This window comes from Magnolia sinica, chromosome 3, assembly GCF_029962835.1.
Source record: "Magnolia sinica isolate HGM2019 chromosome 3, MsV1, whole genome shotgun sequence".
NCBI classification, from domain to species: Eukaryota; Viridiplantae; Streptophyta; class Magnoliopsida; order Magnoliales; family Magnoliaceae; genus Magnolia; species Magnolia sinica.
The window spans coordinates 63061779-63086746 of NC_080575.1; the positions used below are offsets into that span (position 1 = coordinate 63061779).

At 37.7% G+C, this 24968-nt stretch overlaps 2 protein-coding genes and 1 long non-coding RNA gene across 3 annotated transcripts in view; 1 reads left to right on the forward strand and 2 right to left on the reverse strand.

Annotated features, from left to right (window-relative positions):
* Positions 1-10524: 10524 nt before the first annotated feature.
* On the reverse strand, positions 10525-10939 carry LOC131238517 (vacuolar protein sorting-associated protein 32 homolog 1-like). The gene is made up of 2 exons (XM_058236223.1): positions 10815-10939; positions 10525-10729 (listed from the first exon to the last, which is right to left on the reverse strand). The coding sequence occupies exons 1-2, from the start codon at positions 10902-10904 to the stop codon at positions 10574-10576; spliced, it is 246 nt and encodes an 81-aa protein (XP_058092206.1). The 5' UTR covers positions 10905-10939; the 3' UTR covers positions 10525-10573.
* Positions 10940-20928: 9989 nt separating this feature from the next.
* LOC131239972 (beta-glucosidase 12-like) overlaps positions 20929-24968 on the forward strand; it is a 52700-nt gene continuing 48660 nt past the window's right edge. Inside the window, exon 1 of the mRNA XM_058237945.1 lies at positions 20929-21188. Coding sequence (XP_058093928.1) covers positions 20973-21188 — 216 coding nt within the window. The 5' untranslated portion in view covers positions 20929-20972. The remainder of the gene's footprint in view (positions 21189-24968) is intronic.
* LOC131239973 (uncharacterized) lies at positions 23644-24033 on the reverse strand. The gene is made up of 3 exons (XR_009168543.1): positions 23937-24033; positions 23757-23852; positions 23644-23660 (listed from the first exon to the last, which is right to left on the reverse strand). It is a non-coding gene; the product is annotated as an uncharacterized LOC131239973 (long non-coding RNA).

Sequence of the window (24968 nt, forward strand, 5' to 3'; positions counted from 1 at the left end):
GAAAGGGTTTGGTCAGAGGAAAGGTATAGACTTCGAGGAGATATTCTCACCAGTGGTGAAGATGACATCTATACGGGTGTTGCTTAGGTTGGCGGCTAACATGGATCTAGAGATAGAGCAATTAGATGTTAAAACCACCTTCCTCCATGGTGACCTGAAAGAAGAGATCTACATGCACCAACCAGAAGGGTTCGAAGTCAAGGGCAAAGAGCATATGGTGTGTAGGCTGAGGAAAAGCTTGTATGGGCTGAAACAAGCTCCACGGCAATGGTACAAGAAGTTCGACTCGTTCATGTTATAGCATGGGTATGACAGAACGGAGTCGGACCAGTGTGTGTTTACGCGCAAGTTCTTAGATGGTGATTTCTTAGTTCTGTTGTTTTACATTAATGACATGCTCATCATGGGAAAAGACATCAAGAAGATCGACAAGCTGAAACAGGAGTTGGGCAAGTCTTTTACAATGAAAGACTTGGGCCCGGCTAGACAAACCCTAGGAATGGAGATAACCCGTGACAGAAGCAGCGGGAAGCTTTGGCTGCCACAAGAGCGGTATATTGAGAAGATCCTAGAGTGGTCTAATATGAATGCAGCGAAGCCGGTCTGTACTCCACTGGATGGTTACTTCAGATTGAGCGACAGGCAGTGTCCCAAGACGAAGGCAGAGGTGGAAGAGATGTAGAAGATACCCTACGCGTCAGCTGTAGGAAGTTTGATGTATACTATGATGTGTACACTCCCAGACTTAGCATATGCGGTTGGTGTTGTTAGCTGGTATCTTGTCAATCCTAAGAAAGAACATTGGGCAGTGGTTAAGTGGATACTGCGGTATCTAAGAGGCTTATCCAGGTTGAGCCGATGCTGTGGTGATAAAAAACCTGTGTTAGAGGGCTACACAGATGCAGATATGGCAGGCGAGGAAGTCTACCTCAGGGTTCATGTTCACGTTTGTAGGGGGAGTAGTTTCTTGGCAGAGCAAGTTACAAAAGGTCGTAGGATTGTCGACGACAGAGGTCGAGTACATTGCAGTCACAGAGGCATGTAAAGAAATGCTTTGGATGAAGAGGTTCTTATAGGAACTTAGCCTAAAGCAGGAGGAGCACGTGGTCTATTGCGATAGTCAGAGTACTATACACTTGAGCAAGAATCCAAGTCAGCATTCCAAGTCAAAGCACATAGAGATTCGGTATCACTGGATCAGGGATACTTTAGAACAGAAGATGTTACAGCTTGAGAAGGTCCACACGGATGATAATGGGTCAGACATGATGACCAAGGCTTTGCCCAAGGGCAAGTTTGAGGTTTGTAGAAACCAGGCTGGCTTGAAGAAGGTAAATCCCTCCTGGGTCAAAAAGGGAGAGATTTGATGAGGTTTTTTCCCCGTGCTCGACCGGTCGTGAGCCTTACACGACCAGTCGAGGGCTAGTGCACGACCAGTCATGGAGTCGAGTCCTTACTCGACTCAATGTCCAGCGACTTTGGACTATTTTTTTGGGGGTGCTCGACCAGTCGAGGGTGGTGCTCAACCGGTCGTGGGTGGGGCTCGACTGATCGTGGCTTCGTCTCGACCAGTCGTGGTCACGTAGATTCGTTCCGCGATTTTGCGGATTGCGAAAATCTGAGTCCTTTCGCAACTGGGATGCGGAAAGGAGTTTTCTAAAACTATAAATAGGGGTTCCCAGGGTTTTTCTGTATATATGAAAAACACAAGAGGGCTATCAAAGGTGTGAGGGAAAGAGAGAGAGAGAAAGAGGAAGCTTGTAGAAGGGAGATTATGCTCGTGGAGGTTATTTATTGTGCAACTTATATCTCAGCGCTTCTACGTCCTCGTAATCGATGAGATCTCTCCATTTTTCTTTTATTCTCTCATTGTTTATCCACTCCTGCATGAGTGAAGACGGTTGTAATGTTCTACTTCATAGTGGATTGTTGATTTGGACGAGGTCCCGTGGTTTTTACCTCTTTAAGGGTTTTCCACGTAAAAATCTCTTGTGTGGTGTGTGATTTATGCTTTGATTTATTTCATTGCTTTATTATCCATAATTCTGGTTTATTTCGGGAGGCTAGATCCTAAGGTTTTGTGCAAGGCCCCCAATGCAATTATTATCTCTAATTCTTCCAATTGCAATACCCTCCTCATCTTTAGGTTTTTGGATGTCCTCCCAAATCAAAAGTGGATATTTACAGCTATTTCCTCTTCCCTCTCATAGAAAATTACATATTCTCAAGCTTCTTGGAAATCCTTGTTGGGAATTTGAGAAGACAGATAATATGTTGGAAGATTGGCAAGCATAGAATTGATGAGCATAATGTGACCTACAAAGGAAAGAAATATCATTTCCAAGCCACAAGCCTCGTATCAAACCTTTCAATTACCATAACTCAAATGGAGGAGGAGTAGGGAATGACCCCAACAGAAGCCTCAAGTATTTTAAGAAAAGAGAGGCTTCACCCAAGAAACCTTACCAAGTTGGCCACGATCCTCGATTCCATAGCTACACTGTGAATAACACTTTTTGGAGTTAATAAGAAGGGCTGAAAAAAATCTAAAACACTAAAGAATGTCTTTAATGATATAGAACTCAATATTTATTATAATGATCATATCATATGTGAACTAAAGATAATGAGGACTCAATATAGTACAATAATCGAGATCCTTCATCTTGATAACGGGGGAGAATAATTGGCTCGTAGGTTGAAAGATTGTCGCCTTGACCAGCGTATTGAGTTTCAAACATGTCCCTATACCCAAAATGATAATTATTTACCTAATGGGAAATGTCTAAGGTACTACCCTTATGGCCTCCCTATGGTCCTTACCTACACCTGCACATGTATTGGCTCTTGGGTGGCTACTGGCTAGTGAGATGCAATAAATTTCTTATGATTGATCATCTTTGTAGCATAAAAATGATAATCATCAAGTGTTGTTATATATATACATAATGTTTAAAATATCGACAATAGCGGCAGAAATATCTCACAATATATCTTATACCCCATCTATGCGATACAAAACGCACATGCAATGTTTTAAATATCGTTATCGCGTAATGTATCGCACCCTTGGGATACGGATACGTATCGGTTATCGCATGAGATATATCGGTTGTATCGCGTAATGTATCGCCGTTGTTGGGAAACATTGAAAAATTGGGAAATTGGTCAAATTTTTCAATGAAACTTCGAGGATTGTTGAAAAAGACATCAATACACATTTAGAAATCAAAACATTACAATAATAATAATAATAATAACAATAATAAATTGCACATAATAAGGGTTTCCTTGTATGGGGTCCTAATATATGCACTTTCCAACTGAATTGATGTAAGTATATTCAAAGTTTATTCATATATTTATAAATGTAAGAAGACAGGTATGGAAACACTAGCAATACATTCAAAAGCAAAAGAAGAATCACTAGATCAGGTTACATATATGTTTAATTTTGTGTTTGGATACAAACATTGTAACTGATTTGCGAGAAATTGAGAATTTTTTATTTTTCTCAATTTTCCACAACTTGACCTATCTCCCCTAAATCTCGAAATCGAAGTTCCAAATCCATGATTTTTAATGGAAAATATGAAGAATCATATATTTGTAACAATTTGACACTAGTTTAACGTGATTTACAACAAAAACATGGATCAAAAATTGAAAATGCACACTGGATCGAATAAGTGGGATGTATCGGCACTACCTGTGCGTTTCTTATCGCACAGGTGGGATACAAGATATATTGTGGAATATATCGGCTAATATCATCGATATTTAAAACACTACACACAGGTAGTGTTGATATATCCCACATGTTTGATCCGGTGAGCATTTTTAATTTTCGATCTCCTTTTTTTGTTGAAATTATGTTAAATCAATATCAAATGTTTATAAATCCATTGGTTCTTCATATTTTCCATGAAACATATGGAGTTGGAGCTTTGATTTCGATATCCATTGGTTCTTCATGTTCTCCCATGTTTTTTTCGTTTTTTTTTCGAAACTTTCCTTCAACAAGCTATCAATTAAAACCCAGCTAGTGTGTTAATGTCACCAAGTTCAGTGGGTCCCATTATGAGTTATGTGTTATATCCTAACCATCCATCCATTTGATGAGCTTGTTTTAAGTCTTGAGCAAGAAAATAAGACAGATCCAAAGATCAAGTGGACCACACTGTAAAAAACAATGGGAGATTGAACGTCTACCATTCAAACCCGTTTGGGTCACTTAAGTTTTGTATCAATATGATATTTGTTTTTCCTCTTCATCCAGTTATTTTTTTACCTTACAAACAGATTGGGATGGAAAATAAACATTACGGTGAACCCTACTAATGTTTTACCGGTGAGAATCATTGTGCCCACTGCTATTTATGGTGTGGTCCAATTAAGATTTGAATATGATTCATTTTTGGGACAGTGATCTAAAATAATATTGCCAAATGGATAAACGGTGTGGATATAATAGCTACATCAATTTGGGGCCATGTAACTGTAATCTCCTTTGAACCGTCGTACAACTCGGAGCTACAAGTCTTCGCACGCACTACAAGAAATTTCACTTTTACCTACGAAAAATTTCGTAGGTAAATGATATTATTTCGTAGGCAAAGAATTTTACCTATGAAATATTTCGTCGATATATTCGTTGGTAAAAAGCCGTGGCTAAAGACTTTTACCGACGAAAAAATGTCATCGTCGGCAATGGTAAGACTTTTACCAACGAAATTAAAAACTTTGTTAAGACTTTTACCTACGAAGTGTTAAGACGTAAAAACTTTGTTAAAACTTTTACCTACAAACATTTTCGTAGCTAAAAACTTTGCTAAAACTTTTCCCTCTGAACATTTTCTTAGCTAAAAACTTTGTTAAAGCTTTCACCTACGAATTTTTTCATAGGTACAAATGGTGTTAGGACTTTTACCTACGGGCATTTTCATAGCTACAAACTTTATTAAAACTTTTACCTACGACATGTTTCGTAGGTACAAACTGTATTAAGACCTTTACCTACGAATGTTTCCGTAGTTATAAACTTTGTTAAAACTTTTACCTACGAATTTATTCGTAGGTACAAACGGTGTTAAGACTTTTACGGAAACACTTTTACCAACGAAAAAACATTTGTTGGCAAAGATAAGACTTTTGTCGACGAATGTCTTCGTCGGTAAAACCTTTTACCAACGACGTCTTTCGTAGGTAGAAATTATTACAAAAATGTTACCTACGAATCTTTTCATTGGTAAAAAGTATTATAAAACTTCTTCCTACAAATATTTTCGTAGCTAAAAATATATATAGAACATGATGAGACTTTTTACCTACGAAAAGTTTCGTGGGTAAAAATGCATTCTTTTACCTACGAAAATTCTTCTTCTGTTTTTTTTTTCCAATATTCCAGTGAAAAATTCCTGAAATACACCTGTTACAATATATTTCATCATATTCTTCCTGATATACACCTGTTATGTAATATATTTTATCATATTCACATTCATTCACACTAATGGGCTCAACTTGTAGGAACTGAGATATTACATAACGTCCTCGAGTTGCAGATCATACAATTCATTTGTTCCCGACACTGGCTAACAAGTAAGGAGACTTCACAAGCTACCTGTACCAGCTGGGCCCATGCTTACTTTATTTCTACATCCCCTACCACCGCCAAAACCACTACCGCCTCGGCCGCCTCCAAATCGGCCACCACTATCTCTGCAACCTCTACCACCGCCGCTCCTGCCACCACCTTCATGGTTGTCACTTGGCTCAAGGCGTAGTCCCCAAGTTCTGAACCGTTAAGTTCCAAGGCCATGGAGAAACTATCAGCATCTGTTAAATCTAGGTAAGCTGACCTGCAAACAAAGGTGAGGCAAAAGTCACCTAACAAGCAACAACCAAACAGATATGGAAAATCCCCAAATTATTTGCTCAAAAAAAAAGATAAAAAGAATATGAGTAGGTATGTCAGAAGTGGCAATATTGAAAGAAATGGCATCTTCCCATTCAACACGGCAGTAGTATACATGGGGCCAATCAGCACATTTCTTGGGTTGACTTCCACAGAGCACACAACTACACTTAGCATACATCTATACACACTGGCAAAACAAACCGCAAGAGCCTTTTTTTTTGAAAGGTGTAATAAAATACAATAGCTTTTCTCAAAAGATGTCAGAACAAAATCGCGAGCATACCTACGCACATTTGACATTTAGCAAAACAATTAGCTTTTTCACAAGACCTCTTGTCACAAATAGCTTGGTCTAATTAAAATACCATCATCCTGAATAGCCTGGTCTAATTAAAATACCATCATCCTGAATAGCTTGGTCTAATTAGAATATGATGCAACATGTATGTATCTTGGAGCTGAGCAAGCTACAAACATAGACTGTTGAATAGTTTGAAAAAGAAAAGAAAAGATATGAAAACCATCATCCTAAATAAAACCATAGTGAAGGTAAAGGACATTCTGTTAGCAATATAAAGATGGAAATGGGCATGGAGCTTCAAAACATTCTGTTGATTCTCCCTTGCTAATGGAAAATTAGTAACCTGCATTGCCAGAAAAACATGAAAGAACACCACCAAGAAATCCCTTTTAGAAAGAAGAAGAAAACACACGCATGCATGCAACTAGCTCAGGCAAGTAGTTAGTATATGACAGACCATTCCTTCCATCTACAACATAAGTTGGCCGCCCCATTGTTGCTTCAGCTTAGTTAAAAGGCTTTGTTCATGGTCAACATTCATGCTCCTGTCAAACAACAAAAGATAATCCAGAAACCTTCCTTGAACAAGGAAATCATTTACCATAATCTAAATCATTGAAAAGTCTTTCAGGAGGGACAACCTTTTGCATTTTGACAGTTAAAAAGTTCAAACGTTCATATTTCACAATTCTCCGCTTATTCTTTAGTAATTCATATGCCTGAAACAGATTTAGCAAACCATATTATCTTTGACTTTTTACCTTGATTACAGTTTCTTCCTTCCACATATCAAATCCCTTGAAGAAAGACCTTGAATAAGTACCTAATACATGCATTAAAAAAAAATAAAAATCAATGTACAAATAAGCCCAATTCAAATTAATGAAAGCCAAAATAAAAATAAAAAGTCAACGAACTGTCAACCTGAAACATATTCGAACAGCCTTGGGTCAGCTTTGATGGGAGTAAGGCCCAACCTATTGGCTAGGACTTTATCTTGGACCACGATGTGTTGTCTACACCAACCATCTCAAAAGATGGTTATAAACAAAAAGGAAAAGTCATGTGCTATACAACTGCTTCTCTCTGTAAACATCAGCAGGCTCCTTCCCAAGTACGTGCTACACAACTGCTTTTCTCTGCACATATTGAATACAATTAGTAAGATTTACACTTTAAAAAAGGACAATGAGAACCTAATTACCCTATCATTCAACTCGACTTGGCAAGATTTTGAGTTGCGTCTCTTCAAAACTTGTTGGAGATTAACTCTTTAAAAAAACTTGCTGGAGATCCTGTCTTGATCCGGACTCAACAAGACTAGAAACATGTAAAGAGTTCTCGCAGGAATCCATTTCTAAGTTAAATCTTCAATTACACTACATCAATTATGTTTACTAACAAGTAAACAGGCACTTCACCTTTACTATGTGTGCTTTCCAACAAAGCAAAATGGGACGAGATGTCAATTGACCTTTCAACCAATCATGAAAAACAATTTCCCTGGACCCTTTCACAACCACACCTTGTCTTGGGAAAAACTTGAATCATGGATGAAAGGTTCACATTCTTATATCAATGACATGGATAATTTATATAAACCAAGATCACTGAAACATAAATACTCTTAACTAAAATGAGATGAACTAATTTTAATTTACATTGCAGGTGGATTGTTAATGACAACAATGATGGATATGCATGGCAACATCACATTTGCTGATTGAAATGGAACAATTCAGTCAAACCCATTTCTTAAAAATGTTTCTCTTAGCATTAGGAAGAAAGGGGATCCGTAAAACCAGATCAGGCCGGTTGGTAGTAAGATAGAAAAGCTCGATCACATTTGCTAATCTCACTTAGCACCTAAGGTTGGGAACTGACCTGGATCTTCAATAGAAGAAAACTAATTCTTCTGTCTCAGAAATTGCACAGAACTGTATAATCATGAAGAACATAAAAACATCCTATACTCTAGGATGCACAGATGGACTTTGTCAACATGTACCATGAGGACCCCTTAAGAAACTGCCACCGCTAATTATGCACAAACCACAATGAGGCTGTGTTTTGATGTACTCCAAATCACTGGTTATTCATATATTTTGGCAACAAGAACAGCCATCAACTCGCCAAGCATTTCAGATGGAGTAAGAAACCAGAATCACATTATATGGGATACGGTGTCTCTACCTTCTCTGCACAAAATAATATCCAAAGTGTTTCATCCTACCCAAAACAGAAAGGTATTAATATTGCAGAAAAGCATCCCATCCCACCTTTCTAAGAATATCCAAAATCCAAGTACGGTTATACCCAATTGCGAAGTTCAGGAACAACCAAAAATGTTGGCTTCTCATTCTTATATCACTATTCTTTCCAAAATTGTATAAAGCTGTAACAAACACCCCAAGTACGTAATGTGCTTATTATAACATACACCCCAAGCACCCATTTCCCAATAACTGGCATTGATACCGCAGAAGCTACAATCATACCCACATTTAGATTTTATTTTTTTTTTCCTTTTTCTTTTTTGCCTTTAATACCCTCTAGGCAGTTTAATTTTAGGCAGATGTGCCATTTCTGAGTGCCAGTGTATCATCCATCACACCCTGCCAAAGTATCAAATCATATACAGTAGCATGGGGCCCACATAAACTTGCCCCTAATTTTATTTGTCCTGAAAGTTGCGGTTGCTGATTTACTTTCTAAATCTGTTTTCAAGAATCCATCACTTGTGCAATTATTCATAGTAAAGTAATTCATCAACAACATAGAAATACATAAATGCAAAAACTGTGATGATGCACTCATTCCATCCAAATGTAGCAAGTGATAATCCACACTATAAATCCAATGAATCTCAGTGTGGATGGAAGATGCCCTCTGATAGAGAGGTTCCTGATCTTTCGATCAATGTCCCTGGAGTAAACGGTTAAGGAAAAAAAATACAGCAATAGTCTGTAAAAATGCCAAAGAGTGGATGGTTAGGAACTTCCACTTGGTTCAGGTTCCAATAAAATGAGAACTTGTGAGATTGTTGACAAATTACAAATGCAAATCAGATTTTATCCTAGATATGAAATCACCATTTTCTGTTCCCCTTTTATTCTTCCAGGTGTGGGGATTGATTGGAGATCGACTGAAGCACCTAGAGAGATGGGGAATTGACCATCAAATATGGTACTTCTTGCTTCTAATTTTATTTCAACCCTTGGGCTACTTTAGTTCACAAGCTGCATCCATGTTATACCAGTGCCTTATCCATGCCATATCTAGTGAAAATAGAACCTGAATTTCGAAATCCACTCTGGCACTTGTATTAAGCTTTTACAATACAAGCAATGAGAATATTAGGAAGCTAATAAGCATGTAAGTAATGAGTGTACATAGAATGGAAAACTAAACCAACGGCTACACTATGTTCACAAAACACTAGCTTTAAAAAAACCTCCACTTTAACATAGAGAGTTCTATTAAAACATGAAAATGACAGCTTTAAAAGAAGACTCCGAAAGAGTACCTGAATGACAGCAACACCACCAGAGAGTTTTGCTATTCTTTCATTAAGCCTCTCTTTCATAATCCTGTTCAGCATCCTGCAAAAACCCAAAATATATATGCCACTAAGGTTGCCATTTGAGGTAGTATTCATCTTGCATTATTACCAGCTACTCCATTGCCTACATATTTGATAATACCCTGTGTGTATCTCCATCGCACTCCTAAAGCACAATAATCCAAATGATTCAAGTCTACAAAGAGTAGATTATGCATTTTTACAGAAACAAAGAAGTAATTGAGCATGAACCTGTATAATGTCAGCTGGAACATAAGTTTCTGTCCGTATAATCACGAGACAGTTTAATAGGCCAACATGTATGCCATCATAGTACTAAGTGAACACTAATTTCACTTAAGACATAGGTTTCCCACACCGCTCCCAAATCCATATCGAAACATGTCAAATGCAATTCTTCTCATGCATAGAAGAATAAATGTAACATGTTTATTAATGGATCAAAAATGTGGAAGGCAAGGAGATAAAAGCAATGGAAGGGTCAAAGGGAAGAAAAATATAAGACAATCATCCATCCTCCCAACTTGCAGAAGTTCAAAGTAAAATATGCAGAATAAGAAGGTTAGGTAAATGCAATTCTCCTCAAAACACAATTTATTGGTCATGCAAACTTTCTTAGGGAAAACAAAAACATGATTCACAAAGATAACCCAATCAAAGATAATGCTTAGAAAACATCATGTAACACCAAAAATATTAATGCCATGTGAATTTGTAAATTTAAACTATAAGAAACATTCCTTAAAGTGAAGCAGGCAGAGATGTATACTTATAAAAAGTTTCCATCCAAAAGGCATTTCCTGTTAGAAGACAACCCAGAAAGAGAAAAAAACAATGTCAAAATTTCCACATGATGGAAGCAATCAGTAAGATGTTCCTCCAACTCAGCTCCCTCCAATTCCTCGAGCTCTGCCTCCAGTTCATTCTAACATGGTGAAAAGATTATATTCAGAATCTCCAGCTAGAAAAAGTAAATGGACAAATGAAGATTTATGCGAGGATGAACGTACTTCATCAAAATCAGCTGCTGTGCCAATAGGAGTAGACAGTGCTTCCTGAATCTGTTTCATGTTCTCAGTCTGCTCGTTGATCTCATCCATTGTCTTGTCCACATCATCAATGTTTCTGTAAAATAAAACACCATTATGGAATTATTGAAACCAGTTTTGCAATAAACGAGTAGAGTGAAAATTTTCATTTAAAACTAAGAATGGGAATTCACATGTGTGCAAAGTGCTGTCATCTCAAAACACCATCAGGCCATAAGAAAGTGATTTCAAATGCAATGGGGAAATGGTTGAAGAATCCTAGACTGGATGTTCGTGTATCACAATTTTGCATTGGAAGAGGAGAAATTTTTCACTAGAACTAGGTATCATTGTGGTATTTCCTGTGCAATTTTTGTAAAATATGGTATTAAGATCCAAGCTAATACAAAGCTCACATCCTCCACAAGTGTTCCATTGTGGCAAAACCATTGCCCAATCCATATGATTTTGTCCATGAACAATACGGTTGTATCATCCACGTCACCGGATAAGGGTGATATGGCCCATTTCTATTGGTGACATAAACGGCCCACCAAAACCAATTTTCAATCGTCCACATTTTGATATAAAGACTTGATAAAATTATAATCATTGTTCTATTTGTTTAGTAAAAGAATATAACTAACATGATTATTATTATTTTTTCAGGTATGGACATTGGATTTTTCAAATATCTAGCTCAATGCCAAGCATTCAAACTTCAAAATGGCCGTTTGAATAAAATCAGTCTGAAAAAATGAGTGACTAGGATATTACATGGATGAGAAATTTGTACACAAGTGTGGGGTGTGCTGCTGGTGCTGCTACAAGGTTACACACATGTCAAAACACATGTTTTTTTAGATGTTTATATGTAATTCCAACCTAGAAAAATACATGAGCTCCATGCATGGTTTTTTTTTATTTTTTCAAATTGAATAGATTTTTGGGGTCCTGTTATCATGGTGAGGCGATGTGGATTGGCAGGTTAGATGCCATACAAACAGGAGGGTGGGCCCAACAGAAAGCTAGTTGCAGGATATTCTCATCCACAACAGCTGTAAAGGAAGTGGCCTCGAAGAAGAAAAGGGAGGTGGAATTTGATTAGACTAGTGAGTTATAGTAAGAAACAGAGTCACCATCAAGAGAAACACTGACAAGAAGAAAATTGAATGGAGAGGTGCAGCAAATCAGACAGGTGCATCAAAGATGATAAGGGTTTTCAAAAGTTGTTATTGAAGACTGTTGTATTCTTCAAGTTTGTTGCAACAACTTTATCATATACACATCCACTTGTTTATACAAATAAAGCAATATTTTCTTCTACAACTCTAATTCATAACTCAAATGCCCATAGTCAAAATATCCATCTGCCAACATCATCTGCCTGAACTGAGAGAACTGGATTTCATAAAAAACTGCCAGATGATGTGGATAGAGCATGATATTTTAGATCGCATATATCTAATGCTTCATGAATTCATATTATGAAACTAAAGTCTATAGGATTTTTTGTCGTTATTCATATTATGAAATATATTTTCAATTTCATTATATATCATTGTAGGTGTGCCAGCATATCAGGTTTTCCAAGGTTCCAATGTCCAGCACCTGGTGTCTGTATCCAACACGGACACACATGTCCATGTCCAAGTTACATACAAATTTTCACGAATGCAATATAAGGCTTGAAAGAAAGCATTCACCCAAAAATTCATTCTGGATATCGACGGACAGTTGGAACAGAAAGCATTCTGTTAATGTAGAGGCCACTGCTTAAGGTTAATGTCTTTTAACCAAAAGAAGGAAAATGTACTACATCAATAGCATCAATCTCTATCTAGAAAGGAAGGAGAAAATGAATCTGGGTGTGCTAAAAAATATTTGAAAATTAAAAAGGAGAGATGTTTCGAGGAAAGTAGCTGGAAAACTCTAAATGCTATCAGTGCCGTTTGTCAAGCAACTTACGAACAATTCAACAACAAACTAATTTAGGAATAATGAGCAAGAGAAAAGTAATTACCAAGAAGAGAAATTATATGACTCATACAAACTAGTGGAAGCAAAGTAATCATCAAAAAGATACATGCACATAGCTGGATCTAATAGTCTGGCACCCGTAAAAATCATATACCCATGATTCAAGTAATCATAATCACTACAATTGCGGTGAAAGCTATGACATGTTTAAGATAAAATACAATAACAACTACAATAGCATTAAATGAATCGATAAAAAATAGCTGAATCAAATGGTAGTAGTAAATGTTAGAACGAAGCATATATCTTTTTTTTCTGAAAGTGCTTGCAATGGCGCCTCTCAATCTAGCAACAAAGAGGGAAACCAGTAGTCCCAGATGCACCGAGACAAGTCAATGATGGAACTCCAATCGAGATGATGAAGGGTCCTCTGAGGTTTTCTGAGGTGATGAATCTGATAGAGGGAGAGGGAGCACGACACAGGGAGAGGGAGATGGAGCAAGAAACGGCGAGAGATGGAGCACGAGATTGGGGAACAGAGATTGAGAGAGAGAGAGAGAGAGAGAGAGAGAGAGAGAGAGAGAGATTGGGGAACGAATAGAGAGAGGGAGGAAGATGAGAGAGCTGGAGCAAGATCGGGAGAGAGATAGGGTTAGGGAACGGAGCGCGCGCGCGCGAGAGAGAGACAGAGAGATTCAGATATTTGGGGTTTTTTTGGGCGGGCCTCTTTTTGAGAGCGCGCCCAAATTTTGGGGTTTTTTTTGGTAGGACTCTGTGGGCCCCACCATGATGCGTGTCAAACATCTACCCCATCAGTCAGATGCATCATCACATGATGGGCCCAGGGATTAAAAATCAAACCAATCTATAACTTTTGTGGGCCACACCACATACAAAAGTTGAGAGGGGTTACTCTCCATTAAAACATTCATAATTATTTTTTGGGCCCACAGAGATGTGGTCCACAAATCCAGCCCATCCATTATGTGTATGCCACTTGGATGAGGGGTCATACCAAGTTTCAAACGCATCCAAATTTCAGTTGGGCCCCACTAAGTGCTTTTATATGTTTTAGGCATGTCTTCACATGATTTTAGATGGTATGGCCCACCGGAGTTCCGTATATGGCTGATTTTTGGGATATCCCATAATTTAAAGGGGACCAATCAAATGCATGGTGTTGATGTTTGACACACGTCATGGCGGGGCCCACATAACTTGACCTCATGGGGACGGCATGGATTAAACACATACATCATGGTGTGGTCCACCTGAGATTTATATCCCGAAAAATGGATGAACAATGTGGATTGATCCCAAATTTTCAGTAAATCCAAAACTCAAGTGGACCATGCCACACGAAACAGTGTGGAATAATGATTTCCACCATTGATACCTTCCTCAGGCCCATAGTAATGTTTATTTGACATCCAACATGTTCATAATATCACGAAGATATGAATGAAGAGAAAACACAAAAATATATGAATTATTATAGGCCAACTATGATGAAAGTGTAAAATCCACTCCGTCTATCATTTTCTCTTAGAATGAGATCTAAAAAATCAGATAGATCCATTGTTAAAGAAATGGAGAGCAGATACCATCATTTGTACCAAAGTAGCCCATGGGTGCAAGATCTAAGTCGTACATTAGGTAAGTCCCACCGTGTACGTCTTTGATTCCAGTTTACTACTCAAGTGGATCACATATTTATCTTCCCCGACCTTCAAATAGCTGCCCCAAACATATTAGCTATAGAACCTTGCATCACCCATATGCCCGTAGTTTCTTGAATTGCAGTTTTTTTTTTTTTCTTTTCTGTTGGAAGGTATAATCTCAACAAATGATTCAAGAAGACTTCAACGACCTTGAAGCAGAGACTAAAAAGTCAGATCTTTTGGATCCTCAATGATCTTCACTAGAGTTTGCAAGAATGAAGTCAAATCAACACCATATATAACACGATGATTTGCAAATACATTCACCTGCAAGCATTCACAATTTTGCCCAGGTGAGTTTGTGGAAGGCTCAAGACCGGAGGTTCCAGGCTTCCAAATAACTCATCAGGCCGAATGTTTCTCACTTGCACATCTGACTTTTCACACCAATCTGACCATCCTTGGTAGCAACTACAGTTGGTTGGGATGCTCCAATGGCTATGATTGCACCCTGCAAAACAGTCCATTACAAATTTGGCAGTCAGACTCTTATTTGTGTATTTGAGAGTCCCCTTGTTTTTTTTTTTTTTTTCTTTTCTCAAAGTGGGTATTTGATTTACATGGTGCAGCATCCAGTGAATTTCCTGAAGACACAAGAGTCAGGAAATTCAATTTTCACCCATGGCATAGAATCACAAGTGTTCCCTGCACTTGTTAAAATTAAATGACACTAGCAGTGCCACCGGTCCTTGGGCCAAGACATGACCTTGACTGCTTATTAAGTGGATTGCTACTGAATTAGTTTAGTGGGTGTTTACACAAAACTATGCTGACTAATGAAGAAGTTTCATAATGCAACCAAATGCACCATTACCCAAAAACAAACACCAATTGGATTATCCTAAATATCCATATTATGGGCTGAAAATGGATATTTAAAAACAAAAATCACCAACACATATAACAAATAAGAAGAAAATCAACTCTGATATGGTTAGGATTGTTTGATTAAGGTAACTTATGTAGCTATTCCACAATGAGACCCACCAAAATAAAAGGTTGAAATTACAGGGGAAAATCATTTCCCATACACAATATAAGGATAAAAGAAAACATGAACTCTGTTGTAAGTGACTAACTAGTGCATATACCAAGTCATACTCATCCAAGTGACTAACTAGTGCATTTCTGATCACCCTTTGTGAAAAACTACAATCATGCGGATTTTCTGTACTCTGAAAAACTACAATCATGTGGATTTTCTATATTTGTTAAGAGGAGTTTCTTCAAGGCATATATCAAGTACTCAAGGTATCGGTCGGCCTAGTTTCTCATCTCTATTATGCTCTCTCTGTGAGGTTTTCTTGCGTTATTTTCAACTGTTCCAAGCCCGTGCCAACCAAAATCATAATGTTAAACAAACCCGGCCCTAGTGTGGGGCCCACCTTGAAGATGTGTTATATATCTACATCGTCCATTCATTTTACCAGTCCATTCTAGGACGTGGTTCCAAAAATTGAACAGATCTAAATATCAGGTGGGGCTCCTAGACTTGGTAACTGGTGTTGAACATCTACCCCATCAGTCAGATGTACCATTCCATGATAGGCCTAAGGCTTAAAAATCAAGACAATCCGTGACTTTTTTGGGCCACACCACATACAAAAGTTGAGAGGGGTTACCCACCATTAAAATATTCATAATCATTTGTTGGGCCCACCGAGATGTGGTTCACAAATCCAGACCATCCATTATGTGTGTCCCACTTGGATGAGGAGTCAGACCAAGTTTCATATGCATCAAAATTTCAGGTGGGCCCCACCAAGTGCTTTTATATGTTTGAGCCATTTCTTCACATGATTTTAGATGGTATGACCCACTTAAGTTCTGTATATGGCTGATTTTTGGCATATCCCATAATTTAAAGAGGTCCCATCAAATGCACGGTATTGATGGTCGAGATGCTATAAAAAAAAGACTTTTACTTACGAAATATTTCGTCGGTAAAGGTTTAATTTATATATTTTAGAAAAGTTTTTACCTACGACAATTTTCGTAGGCAAAAGTGTCAACGTTTGAAATTTAAAGTAGATATTATATTTTTACCGGCGAAACATTTTTTAGGGAAAAGTCTGATAAATGTTTTTTACCTACGAACAATTTCGTAGGTAAAGGTCGAATTTTACTACGATTATTTTTTTACCTACGAACCATTGTGCAGGAAAAGTCTCATACACGTTTTTTAGCTACGAAATATTTCGTAGGTAAAAGCCTCATCACCTACGAAACTAGTTGCAGGTAAAAGTCTCATAGACGTTTTTTTACCTACGAAACCGTTAGTAGGTAAAAGTAAACTTTTCAATTTTTGATTTTTTCAAAAATTTAAAACACCTTTACCTGCGACAACTTTTATAGGTAAAGATGGGTTTTACCTACCAGATTCCATTTTGTAGGTAAAAGTAATCTTTCGTTCGTACTGCCCTTCAGGCAAACACAGTTGAAAATTTGAAAACACCCTTTACCTATGAAAATTGGCGTAGGGAAAGATGACTTTTACCTACAATAGTTAAATTCGTCGGTAAAAGTAAACTTAAGTATAGTTGGTAATTTGAAAACACCCTTTACCTACGAAAATTGGCATAGGAAAAGATGACTTTTACCTACAACAGTTAAATTCGTCGGTAAAAGTAAACTTAAGTAAACTTGATTTAAGACACCTTTTAGCTACGAATATATTCGTAGGTAAAGATAGTGTTTAAAAATATTTTTTTGTATTAAAAAAATTGAAAACACCCTTTACCTACGACAATTTTCGTAGGTAAATATGACATTTACCTACGAAATTACCTTTCGCTGGGAAAAGCGGTAAAAATATTTTTTTGTATTTAAAAAAATTGAAAACACCCTTTACCTACGACAATTTTCATAGGTAAATATGACATTTACCTACGAAATTACCTTTCGTTGGTAAAAGTAAAATTTTTGGAAGGAAAAATTGAAAACACCCTTTACCTACGAAAATATTCGTAGGTAAAGATAACTTTTACCTACCAAATTTAATGTCGTCGGTAAAAGTCATCTTTACCTATGAAAATTAATACCGTCGTACAACTCGGAGCTACAAGTCTTCGCACGACACGTACCCACACCAGCCAGGTCGGTGGTGGCTGGTACACCAGCCAATCCGCTTCCGTTTAACTGATCTTATAAAAAATCATGCATGTCACGTGGATTTGAAAGTTGTTGGAACACAATAATATCCCATGTATGCATTGAATTGCCGCCTTTTTCGTAGGAAGCGGGTTGTGTCCTATCCCACTTATCCCACTTGCAAACCGGCGGATTTGTGAGGGAGACACCTTGTTGTATCTGTGTACCAAAGCCGTTTATCGCTTTTATCATATCATTTTAAGGTATTAACCTACAAATAAGACGGATCTAGCGCTCAAGTGAACCACACTAAATATTAAACTTAGGTTCCATTAAAAATGGATAAAACATGAAATGCATGAGTCATCCATGGTATAGTTCACTTAGCGTTGCATCTGCCTTATTTTGAACCTATATATTAAAACTATACGAAAAAATATGTGGACGGATTGGATAAAACAGATAGATGAGGGTTGGCCCCACACAAATCAACCCATTGGTGGACAGAGGTGGGTAGGTTCGGACGCAATCCGCTTCCTTTGATTACGGATCCTCTGATTGCGTCAAGCAAAGAAATCGAGGTTGTTGCAATCCAAGTGGACGGGAACATTACCTACCGTCATGGCTGACTGGCATGGACACAACGTAGATAATGGAAAGCAGAAAAGTTGGCAAGCATGCTCGCTACCTTTTACGCAATACTCTCCACGTGTTTTAGCTGGGGGCGAATTGATTACGACCTTGCTCAGTCCCAGGCTCGGCAGGGCTCCTAGGGACCATCATGATGCATGGGTTTATCCCCACCGTCTATCCATTTTACTCTATCCTTTTATGTTCGTGGGCAAAAATGAATTAAATCTAAGGCTCAAGTGGACCACGAAATAAGGATTAAATTCTTACCATTGAAAACTTTTTAAGGGCTACATTATCATTGAATATTTCAACAATAGGGATCATTATCATTGCTGCTTTTGGTGTGGTTTGGTCCAATTGAACCTTGATTTGCCTCAATTTTTTAGCCTATGCCCTAAAATGACAGGGCAAAATAGATGTACGGTGTGAATAAAACCCATACATGGGCACCTTAGAGCCCTGGAAGCTTGGTACAGGTGGGGTAATATTCTTTTCGGGTATACTTGGGCTCATTTAGGATATTATAAGTGGAGATAAATGGAAAATAGACTCGGAGGAAATGAATTGGGAGTAAATTAATGACTTACATAGTTGTATTTGTATGTGGGAGTAGATGAAATGCATGTCAAATATCCAAATATATCTTCTTGGGGAGTAAACATTATGAACTGAAATGCATTTTATTTTTTTTAAATGTTCACGGGAGTATATGTGATATCCTAAATCAATTTGAATATCCCTAGTGCGTGGAGAGAATTGCTCACCTACGCACTAGTTTTCACAAAAATTTGTGAGAATTTTTTCAAAATTTATCTCCACAAAATATGAATCATCCATGTGATGCAACACCCCATGAAAACACTAGGGCCCAACTTTCACCCTTATCCAAGACATTGGTGGGCCAAGGCACAATACGGAGAGAAATTAAGGGAGAAACTGTTTCCTTTTTCCATGGCCCACCAAAGTTTTGGATCAGGGTGAAAGTTGGTCTCTAAGGGTTTCATGGGGTGCCGCATCACATGGAAGATTCAGATTTTGTGCTCATATTACAGGAGATGAGTTTTGAAAACGTTCCAAGCTATGTAGGCCCCACCATGATGTGTGTCGAACATCAACACCATGCATTTGATGGGTCCCCTTTAAAATATGGGATATCCCAAAAATCAGCCGTGTACGGAACTCAGGTGGGCCATACCATCTAAAATCATGTAAAGACATGCCTAAAACATATAAAATCACTTGGTGGGGCCCACTTAAATTTTATATGCGTCTAAAACTTGGTCTAACCCCTCATCCAAGTGGGACACACATAATGGATGGGCTGGATTTGTGAACCACATCTCGGTGGACCCAACAAATGATTATGAATGTTTTAATGGGAGGGTAACCCCACTCAACTTTTGAATGTGGTGTGGCCCACCCAAATCATGGATTGACTTGATTTTTAAGCTTGTGGCCCACCATGGGATGGTGCATCTGACTGATGGGGTAGATGTTCCACACGCATCACCGTGGCACCCACACAGCTCTACCTCATGGGAAGTTCCCATGAGTGTGTGTGTGTGTGTGTGTGCGTGGAATATTTAATAGAATGATCACCCTCACACCCACACTGTCCATTTATATGGTCATCCTGTGGACGGTTTGCATCATTCTTTTAGTGTGATTTTTGTGTAACAGCTGATAATGAAATTGTTTTAAAGTATGATTAGCATGGCATCTGTACGGTAAACATGTGCATAGTGGCACATTTATTTACGTGTGACTCTTCAAGGGAATTCAAAAAGTCATTTGAACTGGTTAACTTGCAAAGGATTTCATTTACATGCACGTTACTCCCATTTCATTTCATTCATATGTATTTACTTATATTCAAACAAACTTCAAGTCTTATTTACCTCCATTTATTTCCAATTCCAACCATTTAATATCACCCAACTGCCCCCAACCATTTAATTCCATTTAATATCACCCAACTGCCCCCTGTATGAACAGTTCCCATGCTCTCCGTGGTCCTCAAGCTATTGGCGGCCTCTTTCTTTCTTTTTTTTTTCTTTTTTTCTTTTTTTTTAACACACGCACACACACACCCCACACACACACACACGCTTACACATGCACACACACCCCACACACGCACGCCGTGGGATTTCACCACTGGTGGGTACTCGAACCCTTGACCCGGTGTTGAAACTCCCGGCGGCCTCTTTAGATGCTATGGGTTATACAAATGCTACTGAGATTTTGAAATGTCGATATTATTGTGAAAATGCGTTAATGATGTTATCATGATATTATCAAAATCTCAACAGATTAAAAAATACCATGTTTTTATTGTGATAATATTGTGACATGACTCAAAAATTAGTCAAAATAATAAGGATTTTTTATATGTAAATATATTTTTATATTTAAAATTTTCTTAATAATTTAAAATAAATATTTTAAAGTATTTTTTATATGGCAAGATTTTCTCAATAATTTCTTGAGAAAGAAAATTAAAGTTTGAAAATCTCTCGAGAAATTGTTAAGAATGACACGTGTCACCATGGATATGATCGTGGTTGTAGAATCCAGTGTGAAAAGAAAACAAGGGCACCGGACACTTAATGGACAGGTAGGCGCAGGAAAAGGTCTATGTAAAGGGACTTCCCTCAATCATTCTCCAAAGCATCCTTGGTTTTGAGCATTTTGATTAGGGTTATATTAGCTCGATATGGCTTTGCTTAGCAATGTTATCACGTCCATGCAATGCCCAATTCCATCTCGCTTTGGCCGAACACGTCGCATGCAATACCCAATTCCATCTCGTTTTGGCCGATCATGTCGCATGCCCATTGCTGCATGCATGAACGATGATATGCTTCACCTGATCAGTAGGAATAGATTCCCTCCTGATTTTAAATTTGGCACAGCCACCTCTTCTTTTCAGGTGTAGATTTTACACTTATCCCATATACTTTCTTTTTAAGGTTTCTCCACGTTCATCGTATTCCAGTGTTACAAGGGAGTTTTTTTTTTTTTCTTTCTTTCTTCTTAATTTTGTTTTTGGTAAATATATATGAGGAGGAGAAAATGGACATTTTATCCATGCAGTTAGTTTTTGGGAGACATTAAGTGAGATTTTCATTATAGTCGAATCTGTCGTATTTTTGGAATTTGAAAAATCTACGTGATTATGCATGGATATATAGCTTTTTCAATATTGTGGAATTTGCAATATAATGAGATTTTAGCGGCATAATAGATGGCATAGATTTTATTTTCTCCTCTCCATTCATTGTTTCATACGCATGTAGGCTGCTCCCACCTCTTTTTGTCTTAGCCTGCATGAAAATTCTACCAGGGAGCTGTCCAATGAATATCCCATCATGATGACCGTTTAACATTCAATTCATATTTACGTTTAGTTGTGCTGCCTTATGTTACAATGTTAGTTCAAATAAGAAGCAGATCTCAAACTCGAGTACGCCATGTAACTTAAATGAAACCGTCTCTTAATACAGAGATCTTCTACCTGTTTTACTATATACCAAGCTAAGAATATACAGTTATATTTGTAGATGTGTGCATGCATATCCATCCTAAGACGGAGAACTATTTTTACACTACAAGAAAGTGTAGCTTAGCCGACTGATGGGGCTACCGTTTGCTAGCGGCCGATTTTAACAACTGCGGGTAAAGGGTTCTATAAGAAGAAGAAAAAAAAAAAAACCTAACTTCATTTCCGCCCCCTCATCTCCAGCTGCGCGCCGATTCTCCCTCTCGAGTCCCTCAAGCTCTCTCTCTCTCTCTCTCTCTCAAAACCCTAGTCCTCTCTCTCTCTCTATCTCCTCGGCCCTCTGTTGCAGTTCGGCCTTCCGCTGCTCGTGAATCTCCGATTCTTAAGTATGATGTAAACCTTTTCCCTTCTTGCTGTTGCTTTCTGCAATTTAGAATACCTGATTAGGGATTTGCATTGTCGAATCCCGAAATAGGGATTTGCATTGTCATGGTATTTTCGTGCTATGGCCCATCCATTTAGTGGCATCCCAGATGAAATATCCTCATCACTCTTCACACAACGGATGCAGTTGAGGCCAGGTGCTTCTGTATGCATAACAACATCTATGTTTTAGCATTACAAGCTAGATATAAAAGAAAAATGTTCACAAGCTTAGTAATATAGAACATAACTCAAAACCAACAACAACACTGCATGTAGCACTGTGTACATAGTTCAAAAACCCGATAACTCAATTCAATGTTCAAACAGGTTAGGTTGAATAGAAGACTCTACCTGACCCTTTTAACTCTTTTTCTTAAAATAGTTCAATTAAGTAATATAGAACATAACTCAAAACCGATAACAACACTAACCTCACTGATTAAGGGCATAGCTTACCTCCGCGGATGCTGGGGTTTCAAATCCCACTTGCACAAATTTGTTTTTGGTAAAATCCCCATTCAGAAGGGGAGTGACTCAGTTCCAGTCATGTCTGGTCGACTGAGCCATTGACTTGACTCAATGAGTCTCCCAGTTGAGGCCAAATCAGGCCCAGCATGGCACATGCTACACTCCCTTCATGCTAGCAGCAGAGTATACCTAAGATAAAATTGCACTCCATACCATACCGTATCAAACTTAGAGACAAAAGCATTGCCAGTAAACATTATGCAAATATCTTTTTGTTTCTAAACAGTTGTTTGGAAACCCTAGCGCAGAATTCTTTGAGCATGTTGATGGGTACTGATGGCATCCACAGATATTTTGTTTCTAAACAGGATTGTCTTGAATTACTGAACAATCTTCTCCATAACAATGCATCCGACCAGGTTTGTGGCTTTTAAAGATGCCTAGTCCCAATATGCTTTTGTGGTGATTACTTAAAACAATTTGTGCAGTGCAGATTTTACTGCAAGGAAACTGTGGGATTCGAACCATTAATTTCAATTCTAAAGCTTCGGAAAGGTAGTGCCTACTGTTTCACCCAGCAAAAGGTAAACTGCAACACATGTAACACACTGTAACTTCCTATTCACATTGTTCTCTTTGCTATAGCTGAAAATTTTTAAGTTTATTTTTTCATTGATTAGCTGCAATCTTTTATAGCTTTTTTTTTTTATATATATATATTTTTTTAATTTCTAATCAATATGCAATCTTTTATTGTTTGCTAGTGTCTTGGATATGCTTAGATACTTAGCTTACTCCTGACTTGTAACAGATCATTCTCCTTTTCCACAGTTTCCTGGAACTTGTAACAGATCATTCTTTAGTAAGAGTATTGTCTCAACCCATCTAATGATTTTATTAACTTGACAGAATCCCAAATTGGCCCGAAATTCATGCAAACTATGGCACTTATCCCACTAATGCACATTCCTAAGCATTTGATATCATCCCACCAAGTTTGAGAAGCCCCTGCACTATGAATCAGATGGGACTGTTTATTAGTTTTTTTTAAAAAATAAAAATTAAATGCTGAGAATCTGAATTGGCCAAAACAAAATCAAGGACCTGGTCACTAAGCACTCTGCACATGTTTGAGAATTCCAACATGCTAGCCTGGGGAACTAGTGCAGTCTTACAGATGTCAGAATAGGATTTATTCAGCTGCACCCAGATAACATATCAGAAGATCAACTTTTATATTTTGAATTTGAAGATGGGTGCTGGATAATCAAGATGGGAAAATACCTCTCCGATGGTTGTATCCTTCTTTGCCCTGCGAAAGAGCTTCACAGCAGAGCAAAGTATTATCTGCAGTGGAAACACATTCAGAATGATGAAGCTGCTTGCTTATGTTTCAATTTGATGCTTTTCATCATAGAAGACTTATGCGATTTGACAACACAGCTTCTAACTAGGTGTTGCTCCCGCTTCTAATCACACATCAGATTGTCACTCCCGCTCCTGCTTCCTACCTATTTATACTTATTTACATTAATAGACGCTACCCCACGCCTGCATCCAAATCTATTGCTGCTTCACTTTACTATGTAATCAGTTTCTTCTTCAATTTTGGGATGATTTAGTTTTGAAATCAATAATCTTATTGATCATTTTTTAGGTGTCTACCAAACAGGGCCTCAGGTGAGTTGATATTGTTTGTTTGTAGTAAACATTATGCAAATATCATTTTCTATTTTTAAATTAACCAATTTGAAGCTTTCTTTGTGTAGATATCTTTATGGCCATGTTACACTTTCCTTTTGTCCAACATTTTCATGGGTATTTACATATTTCCAACACTATCATTTTTGACTTGCCATCTGCTAGTATCTAACCTGTTTTGATAAAATTAGATCCAAAAATTTTGTGACCCACAAAAAAAAAATGTTTATAATGGTCTTCCACCACTGTTTTGTATGTTGTGGTCCACCTGAAATTTGTATATAGTTCATCTTTTGGCCCATGCCATAAAATTTGTATATTGTTTACACCATTAATAACCATAAACTGAAATGGATCTGCTGCAGATGTTACTGTTAATGAAGGTGGTATCCATGATGCTCTATTTTGGAATTATTTCCTCCTCGATTATCTCTTAATAAAAATCTCTTGTTATATCTCATCATATTGTCAGGATTCTTGATAAAAAGAAGGAAAAAAAAGAAGAAGAAAAGATTGTTGTGTGTATCTTTTCTCTATGTTCCTTAGAAGGCTAATTGGTTGACCTGCCTGGAAAATGGGTGTGTCTCATTAGCATCTGTTTTGTAGTCTGGATTT